This window comes from Malus domestica, chromosome 09, assembly GCF_042453785.1.
Source record: "Malus domestica chromosome 09, GDT2T_hap1".
NCBI lineage: Eukaryota > Viridiplantae > Streptophyta > Magnoliopsida > Rosales > Rosaceae > Malus > Malus domestica.
In genome coordinates, this window is record NC_091669.1 from 35,619,069 (window position 1) to 35,628,564 (window position 9,496).

At 38.2% G+C, this 9,496-nt stretch overlaps 1 protein-coding gene across 2 annotated transcripts; it reads left to right on the top strand.

Annotated features, from left to right (window-relative positions):
• The first annotated feature begins 368 nt into the window (after positions 1-368).
• Positions 369-6,195, top strand: LOC114827080 (protein transport protein SEC23 A-like). 2 transcript variants are annotated; one of them, XM_029108697.2, is made up of 6 exons: positions 369-594; positions 761-1,681; positions 1,962-3,782; positions 5,368-5,484; positions 5,603-5,674; positions 5,808-6,195. In XM_029108697.2, exons 2-6 carry the CDS (start codon positions 1,208-1,210, stop codon positions 5,943-5,945), a joined length of 2,622 nt encoding a protein of 873 aa, XP_028964530.1. In that variant the 5' UTR covers positions 369-594; positions 761-1,207; the 3' UTR covers positions 5,946-6,195. The 2 variants fall into 2 exon arrangements, with proteins under 2 accessions (XP_028964530.1, XP_028964531.1); XM_029108698.2 differs by having other exon boundaries at positions 426-594; positions 5,603-5,720.
• The last annotated feature ends 3,301 nt before the right edge of the window (positions 6,196-9,496 follow it).

Below are 9,496 nucleotides of genomic sequence, written 5' to 3' on the forward strand. Positions count from 1 at the left end.
GCCACGTAAGAAAACACTGTTGGCAATATATCTAAGGTTGGTTTCCAATCAAGGAAAGGGATCATCTTCAGATCCCTTCATCCTAATCCATCAAATCGGAGAATCTGTGCCGTTGATAATTGATCCAATGGTTGAAGTTATTATAACTTTTAAAGTTGGTTCCTGTTTGTAACCATTAGATCAAATTTTAACAATACGAATCTCCTGATTTAATGAATGAGGAGAAAGGGATCCGAAGAGGTTCATTTCCACCAATCAAAACAAGAAGCAGTGCCAATCGTGCAAGGCAGTGATAAAAGCGTAAGGTGAAAATCTTTACCGCACTATGCCCAAAATGTCAAAAATCACAGTTTTCCATTTCCCTCCCCAAATGCGCCTAAAACGTAAATATTTATATAAAAAGAAAAAAAAGAAAGAAAGAAAAAATGAAGAACACACGGTGGGCAAAGGCGAAGGACACGAGAGAAGAGAAAGCTCCTTCAAGTCAAGAGAGGGTCTTTGATTTTTCTGCGTTTCAGAAAAAAAAACCCACAGATTCTCTGTCTCATCAAATCATCCTCAATCGAGTCTTCGCCAATTCGCTCTCAGCCTAAGGTACGCAAATTTCCAATTTTCTGTTTAATTTCTTATCGATTTGACTCCAGCTGAATTCCGATTCTCAATGTAATAGAAACCCTAGATCCTTTTCTTGATTGCATTTCCGTTCATAGTTCGATTGAATTAATTCAATATTGTGAATTTCATGATTTCCCTGTCTTAGATTTGATTGAGTTGTGTGTACAAGTACAAGAGCGTATTTCTAAGCAGCGAGAAGAAGAAGAATCTTCAATTGTGAAGTGTTGGGGACCCACTAGGGTTTTTCCCTTGATTCCATTCCGTTCGATTCATTCTTTTTTATCTCAATTTTGGACTCTGGGGTTTTGGGAGGTTTTTGTTCATCAAAGGCCTCCTATTAGTTCATTCTTTTTTCGAAATCTTTTGGGTTTCAATAAGATCCTTGTGTGAACCTACTTGTCAGACTGTTTCTTATCATCTCAGTTCAATTTATATGAATAACTCGTTCAGTTTGCCTTCCAACTCGAAGCCCTCGCTTTCTACAACTGGGTTTCGACATAATTTATTTCTACTTTGCCATTATAAATTTTAATTCTTAATCCCGGATTCTTCAGCTTCTTTTGTTTTCTATAGAGAGATTTCAAAAATTTTGATGTCAAATCCACCGCAGCCTCCCATTGGATACTCTGTCAGTATCACTCCCTCACGCCCAGACACACTATCTCTTGACCCTGAGAAAATTTCTATTCCTCCACCACCTTTAATTGCTCCGAGATTCCCTCCACCAAAGTTTCAACAAGATCAAACTCCTTCTCCATCCATCAAAACCCCAAATGCACCATCACCAGCTAATGGGTTGAAAACTGGCAGCCCTATTCCTCATCTGAGTACACCCCCTGGACCTCCTGTTTTTACTTCCCCTGTGCGGCCTGCTGCTGTGCCTTTTCGTGCTTCACCTGCAACTCCTCAGCCAGTTGCTTTCACCCCGGGCACATTTTTGCCAACATCTTCGCCTCCCAATTTTTCGAATGGCTCGCATGAACTACATCACCAACTTTCTAATGATACAGAGGATGATGCTGTGCCTGTTGGAGAATCACCATATGTCCTATTCTCAGCTCATAAGGTATCTGTCTTGTTCTCTTGGTTTTCAACCTTTATGGTTGTACTATTTGTTTGTACATATGTAACTTTGGGTTGATTTTTTAACTTTTTTAGAACTTATAGCTGCCTCTATATTTCTTTAACTACACACTTTAAGTAAGGACATGTTAGATTTCGTTTTTGGTTGATATATATACACTTTAAGTAACCACGCACTTTATATATATGTTTGAAAGAAAGTATGTTTCCCTAGACAGTTAAAAATTTAATTGAACCTCTCGCCCACGCATGTTGTTATATAGGCGTTGAAACAAAAGAAACAAGCAAATGTACCCAGTTTGGGTTTTGGGGCCTTGGTTTCACCTGGAAGGGGAATTTCACCTGGTCCCCAGATAATACAACGTGATCCTCATCGCTGCCACAGCTGTGGAGCTTATGCAAATATTTTTTGCAACATCTTATTGTGCTCAGGTCAGTGGCAATGTGTAATTTGCCGAGAACTGAATGGAAGTGAGGGAGAATACATAGTTCCTTGCAAGGAAGATCTTTGTAATTTTCCAGAGTTGTCATCTCCAATGGTTGATTATGTTCAAACTGGGAACAATAGACCTGGTTTTGTTCCTGTTTCTGACTCAAGAATGTCTGCACCTATAGTTCTTGTCATAGATGAGTGTTTAGACGAACCACATCTGTGGGATTTACAAAGCTCCTTGCATGCATTTGTTGATTCACTTCCCCCGACAACAAGAATTGGAATAATACTGTATGGTCGCACAGTATCAGTCTATGACTTTTCAGAGGAATCATTTGCATCTGCTGATGTGCTTCCAGGAGCTAAATCACCAAGTCAGGATGCCTTAAAAGCATTGATATATGGAACTGGTATATACTTGTCTCCAATGCATGCTTCCTTACCAGTGGCACATGCCATATTCTCATCATTGAGGCCATACAAAATGAAAACTCCAGAAACTTCTAGAGATCGGTGCCTGGGGACGGCAGTTGAGGTTGCTCTTGCTATAGTTCAAGGGCCATCAGGAGAAATGTCTCGAGGGGTAATTAAAAGGTCTGGAGGTAATAGCAGAATCATTGTTTGTGCTGGTGGGCCTAATACATATGGTCCTGGATCTGTTCCTCATTCTTTCAGTCACCCAAATTATCCTCATATGGAAAAGACTGCATTGAAATGGATGGAGCATCTGGGTCAAGAGGCACACCGACAAAATACAGTGGTTGACATTTTGTGCGCTGGGCAATGCCCTGTAAGAGTTCCTGTTTTGCAGCCTCTTGCAAAAGCTTCTGGAGGCATTTTTGTTCTCCATGACGACTTTGGGGAAGCCTTTGGTGTGAACTTACAAAGGGCATCTACCAGGGCTGCAGGCTCCCGTGGGTTCTTGGCAATACGCTGTTCCGATGACATTCTCATAACTCAAGTTGTGGGTCCTGGTGAAGAGGCACATATTGACACTCATGAAACCTTCAAAAATGACACTTCTCTTTACATACAAATGCTTAGTGTTGAAGAGACACAGAGCTTCTCACTCTCCTTGGAAAATAAGAGGGACATTAGGACTGAGTATGTGTATTTCCAGTTTACAATCCAGTATTTAAATGTGTATCAAGCTGATATATCAAGAGTAATTACTGTTAGATTGCCAACAGTTGATAGTGTTTCAGCATATCTTGCAAGTGTTCAAGATGAAGTTGCAGCAGTTCTTATTGCAAAAAGGACTCTCTTGCGAGCTAAAAACTTTTCAGATGCAATTGATATGCGAGGAACAATAGATGAAAGAATTAAAGACATTGCTCTGAAATTTGGGTCTCAAGTACCAAAGTCAAAGCTTTATCGGTTTCCAAAGGAGATCCCTTTATTGCCAGAGCTCCTGCTTCATCTAAGAAGGGGCCCACTGCTGGGAAGCATTGTTGGCCATGAAGATGAGAGATCTGTAATACGAAACTTGTTTCTGAATGCATCCTTTGATCTCTCACTCCGAATGGTAGCACCTCGTTGTTTAATGCATCGGGAAGGGGGAACATTTGAGGAACTACCAGCTTATGACCTTGCTATGCAGTCAGATGCAGCAGTTGTCCTTGATCATGGCACAGATGTCTTCATTTGGTTGGTATGTGCTTTGGTTCATACATTTGTCAATTTTTATTTATTCTAAATGTTGCATGCCATCTATCTTGCCAGAAGGGCCATAACCTTGTCATTTCTGACATTGATTGGACTTAAAATGAAAAGCATTTAAGACTTGCTATTATTGTCCCCCAAAAAAATCAGAAATACTATTCCTGCCTCTGATGTATGAAGTTTTATATGTGTAAGTGCAGAATCTAAATGGAATCACTTGAAGTGACTGTTGTAGTATCACTATTCACAGTTCTGGAATTTTCTCTCGTAAATCATTTTTTTACTCATTAGAAAATCTTGATGTATAAGATAATCTGGAGGCTAGGATGCCTATTAAGGAGCAGCACTTTACTTGGTTTCTTCCCCCTGGAAATGATAATACTTGTGATATGCTCTAGGGAAGAAGACCTATGCATGTTTATCTCTAGTTCTCTTTATTGTCATTCTTTATGTAAAGGTAATGATGATAATATTCATCATATTTTCTTTCCAATGCTCTTTCACTGAGTTATTGCAATTGTTATAAGTGATGGGGGTTCGGTCTAGAAACTGCCACTTGTTTTTGGTCAAGGATTTTTTTTGGGAAAGCTGATAAGAAGATGATTACCCTTGTGGTGATCTGCATTCATGGTTGTTTCTTGGACTGTACTAGAGAGAAACAGCAGAATCTTTCAAGACTAGAGAGAGGAAATGCCACCCTTCAAACCTATTTGCACAGGCTTTTATTAAAAACTTTACATAAATGTTTATCCTCGCATAAAATTACTGAAAGGGTGATTTAAACTAAAAACCTCAATTATCGATGGTGATGATGTGTATGATTGTAAGATTTCCATGATTTTGTTACAGTTATCCACAGTGATGAAGTGGATATTGTGAGTAATTCTTGCACTCTTTGGATTGGATGCTTTGAAGAGTAATATAGTGATTTACTACATGTTGATAATGGTGTGACTATTGTGACAAACTTAAAATTCATGTGTCTGGTCTTAAGCATGGGTTAACAGAAGCCTCTAGAAATATAGGGAAATGCCAGATTTTTAAGCATTATTAACTTGAGTTTTAGAGTTAGGCTTAGCAGAGGAAGGTGGATGGAAATGGTAATATAGGAATTAAGGGGGGGGGGGTGAAATGAGTGAATTAGGATCTTGCAGAAACAAAATTGATGGGGGTGAGTATTGGTGGTGGTGGTAACATCGTCAATGTCGTTATAAACATCAACACCAAAGCTTTTTAGGGATGTTCCTTGTTTCAATTAATTCTTTATTGGGTGGGAGTTAGCTTTTGAAGTTCTATAGCAAATCCTATTGCACAAAGCTAATTTATAATCCTTGAAATAATAACTGTATAAAATATGGTTGTGCTGTGCTCTTGAGCAGTCTACAAATTCATATGATAACATCCACAAGCAGGAAACGGAGTATTACTTAGAGCAGTCTCTGGTCTTAAACTCAAAGTTTGGTTTCTCTTTGTTGCTCAAGTTTTTCTCCGTTCAGAAATATCATTTATTTTTTCATCTCTTATTGTTTCCATATCTTTTAGTTGAACAGATTTCTTTTGAATGGTGTATTCAGGGTGCTGAACTTGCTGCTGATGAAGGAAAAAGTGCAGCTGCTTTAGCGGCTTGCAGAACATTAGCTGAAGAGCTCACTGAACTGAGGTTTCCGGCTCCTCGGATCCTGTCGTTCAAGGTTATTCCTTTGTATATTCTTTCGTTGTTCTGTACTCTGTGAGTCTCGAGTAGCGTTCCCTTTGCGCTTTGTAATGTCTAGAAATGAAGATGAACCTAATGGTCTGGTTGATAAACAGGAAGGAAGTTCTCAGGCTCGATATTTCGTATCTCGGCTCATACCCGCACACAAGGATCCTCCTTATGAGCAGGTGAGAGTGAAGACAACAAACAGTGGCGAATGTGGCTAATATCTTTGTAATCCTAAACGGTTTCCTATTTACTTTGGTATCATTCTGTTTACGTTGGTGTGAATGACATAACAAATTGTTGCATATACTGCAGGAGGCAAGATTCCCACAGCTACGAACATTGAGAACAGAAGAGCGGACGAAGCTGAAAAACAGTTTTATTAGTTTTGATGAGCCTAGTTTTTGCGAGTGGGTACGAAGCTTGAAAGTGGTGCCTCCGGAACCAAGCTAGAGGATCTTGGCTTTGTTAAACAAACTAGTTGGCTAATGTCGCTTCAAAAAGGCAGAGAAAATTTTGTGAAGGGGATTTTTCTTCCCTTTCATTTTTCACTGTGAAAAGGAAATTAAAGTTAATTTTTGCTGTTTTTGGTCAAAAGAGGAAATTGCAGTTAAAGACGTGTGTGTGGACAGGAAACGATATGAGTGTGGATGAGCTCCCATCCCATCCGATGATCAATATGATGGATAACGTTGCTGCTTTTTATTATTTCTAATTAGGACGATAATGTTGCTTTATTACGCCTAGAAAATGAGGCAAACAAGAGGACTCGAGAGGGATTAATAGTGAATAATTGGCTAGGGGACTCAGGTCAGGTTAATTTGATTTCTCTCTGAAGTTCACGTGGAAATCGAGCCAGACTGAGTTCTTTATTCTAAAAAATTGCCCACAAAGACTGTAACCCTAAGCAATATCGATACAAATATTATTTTATACATATATTTTTGTTTCATAAGTTACAAAAACTTTTGCTTATTGTCCAATTTTCTATTTATTTTTTTACTAAGCAGTCACATGACCTAGTACAAGTTACTTATTGGAAAGTGAAGGTGGGGTCGACGTACCTTGTAAAGGGCTAAAATATCCCTCCATTTTTTTTTTTTTGTCACTAGTTAAATTTGAGGGTGGGGAGAATCGAACTTGAGTGAGGTGGGAGTTTTCTTGGCTCTAGTGCCACTGCAACTAGGTCCCCATCCTCAAAATATCCCTCCATTTGAGTGCTATGTGATTGGTACATAAAAAATGGACAAAAAGTTTCGGTTGTCTTTGAATTACAACATTTGATAAAATTACAAGATTAAAATTAACAAAATTCAAACTATAAAGAGTAAAGTGAACTTGTAGTAAAGTACAAGGAACAAAAGTGAATTTTAGTATAAAATAGTGTATTTCTGTGAACAAATAATAAAAAATTGTTTTCATTTTTCATGGTTATTTTCTGTTATTATTTTGGGTAAACAAAATGATATTCTTACCAAGTTTGACTACAAAATAATAAGATAAATTACAGAAAACTACCTCAATTATGGGTTGAACCATAATCTCATATTTCATGTTTAAAAAAATTATAATGTCATACCTCACCTTACAAATTTGTTGCAATGTCAGATCTCCGTCAGTTTGTTTGTTAATTTTTCTATTAAATGCTGAGGTGACTTGAAATGTGATCCACTCCCTTGACCAATTGGATAAAAATATTAATTAAATATTAATAAATTAAAGATAAAATTATTTAAATATTTTTGTAAAAAATTATGAACACCCTACCAACCCATCAACCTCACCTTTCCCGTCTCCCCCAACCTTCCCCCTTTTCCCTTCCATCTGCCCCGACTCGTTTCCTAGGTGAGCTTGACGCCGGGAAGGCGTTCGAACATCCATCATCACCCTCCTTCCCCCCATCCCCCATCCCTTCACCAGAAAGGCCTTCGAACAAATTTGAAGGCAGAAGAACCCGGAATTCGAATCGGAAGAGAGGAAAGAATTGAGTTTCAGTCACCACCTCCACAGGCACCATCGACGAGAAAACCACCATCGCCAGTCGACCTACCAGATCTTGAAATCCTACTCTTTGTCGAGCTCTCAATATACTCTGATAACGTCACGAAGAGAAGTAATTTTGAAACTAAGATGAACTCTAATCTAATTGAGTTGTAAATTTAAATTTATATTCTTTGATTTGTTATTTGAAGATTTTCTAGATTTTAATGGTTTTCACGTGGTGAGTCAAGTGGAGTTTGTTGTAAAATGTTAGTTTGTTTTGTTTTTCTAAATTTTTTGGGTGATGGGTTGGGGAAGATTATAACTGTTGATCTAGATTTGAGTTTGCAGGTCACGTTCATGTTGATTTGGGTGGTGGAGGGAGGGGGACAGACGGAAAGGAAAAGAGGATGTGGGTCCCACATTCTTTTACAAAAATATTTAAATGATTTTGTTTTTAAATTTTAATATTTAATTAATTTTTTAATCTGGGCAAGGGAGTGGGTCCCGCTTTAAGTCACGTCAGTATTTAACAGAAAAATTGACAGAAAAACTAATAGAGATCTGACATTGAAACAAATTTGTAAAATGAAGTATGATATTGTAACTTTTAAAATATGAGATGTAAGATTGTAATATAACCCATAATTAAGGTAGTTTTGTATAATTTATTCAAAATAATAATATCAAAAGTGAAAGAGGGAGAGTCAGGAAAGGTCTAATGGTATATTCGTCGTAGTGCAATTACACTTTTTTAGAAATGGTCGGATGAACAGAAACGATAATTCAATTGAATACAGGTGTATCAATGTTATTATAATATAAATTTCCGAAGAAAGCGAAAATTGAATTACCGTTGTAGATTCATATTCTGATGGACTGCTAAGTATTCTAGGCGTAGATGAAGATGAAAGGTTTCTCCAGATTATGATACCTAGGTGTCTAATAGATTGATCAAAAGGGGATTTTGAGAGCATGTCTGCTTAATATTAAAAGTACTCCTGTATAAAAATCAAGCACTTATATACTTGAATACATATAGGTGACAACGAGAGGGAAAAGAATAAAGTGGGAGAGGAGGTAGGATTGGAAAGAGGTGCAGCTGGGGATCTTTGAGGAGTTGGGTTTATGTGATAAGCTGATAATCTTGACTTTTTTTTTTGCTCCAAGGTGCAGCTCCAGAGTATGAACAACTTCATTTGATTATATTTATAATACATTTTTCACCATTTGATTTATTTGACGGTTAATGTGACAACCCGTTTCTAAATTTACGTTTTTATTTATTTTAATCGAGGGAATTGACGAAAATGCTCTAGAGGCAAGGACTTTGGCTTCCGTTGACCATCGTCTAGAGAAACGTATGACTTATTCTTTTAGCGTATTTGAGTAGTACTCATTGGTATGAACGCATGGCGAAAGCCGTTTGCGAGTCCGGATTATAACAATATAATTATGGCCGTTCAAAGTTGTTTTTCCTTATTTTTACCTTAATCCTTTAATTAAATGAATTCCCACCATGTGGGAATTCGGCCCAATCACAAAGGAAAGGTAAGGGAACCAATTAGAATGTGAGTTAGTGACCAATCAAATAAAAGAAGGCAAGGACCAATCAGAAAATGAGGGGAAAAGAAAGAAAGGGCCCAAAACAGCCCAAAAAATCACCCATTTTGACCTTCGCAACCCCCTATATTCTGATGTTGATTCCGGCCAACTCCATTGGAGTTTTTCGACACCACCACCACCATCTTGAAGCTCTCACTCCCCTCTATAAAACCCACCCAAGAACCACCTTGATTAAGCACCATACGTGACGGTGCGAGGCCACGAAATTCGAAGAAAACCAAGGATGCTCCGGCCACCCTTTTTATTTTTCCGGTGAATTGGCAAAGTGATGACTGATGCCACCACTTGGGTTTTGTAGCCCATCATCCCAGGAGTAAATCCCGACCAGCCTTGACCCCGTTAGACCACCGTTGGCGACGAATCGACGCTAGGAAACTTTGGACACCCGCCAACTATAT

What these genes read in the sequence shown, in the direction of transcription:
- LOC114827080 (XM_029108697.2), top strand. Translation starts at nt 1,208, where the DNA reads ATGTCAAATCCACCGCAGCCTCCCATTGGATACTCTGTCAGTATCACT. An exon ending in CTCGGATCCTGTCGTTCAAG is followed by an intron (nt 5,485 to 5,602) that starts GTTATTCCTTTG and finishes GTTGATAAACAG; the next exon opens with GAAGGAAGTTCTCAGGCTCG. An exon ending in AGGATCCTCCTTATGAGCAG is followed by an intron (nt 5,675 to 5,807) that starts GTGAGAGTGAAG and finishes CATATACTGCAG; the next exon opens with GAGGCAAGATTCCCACAGCT.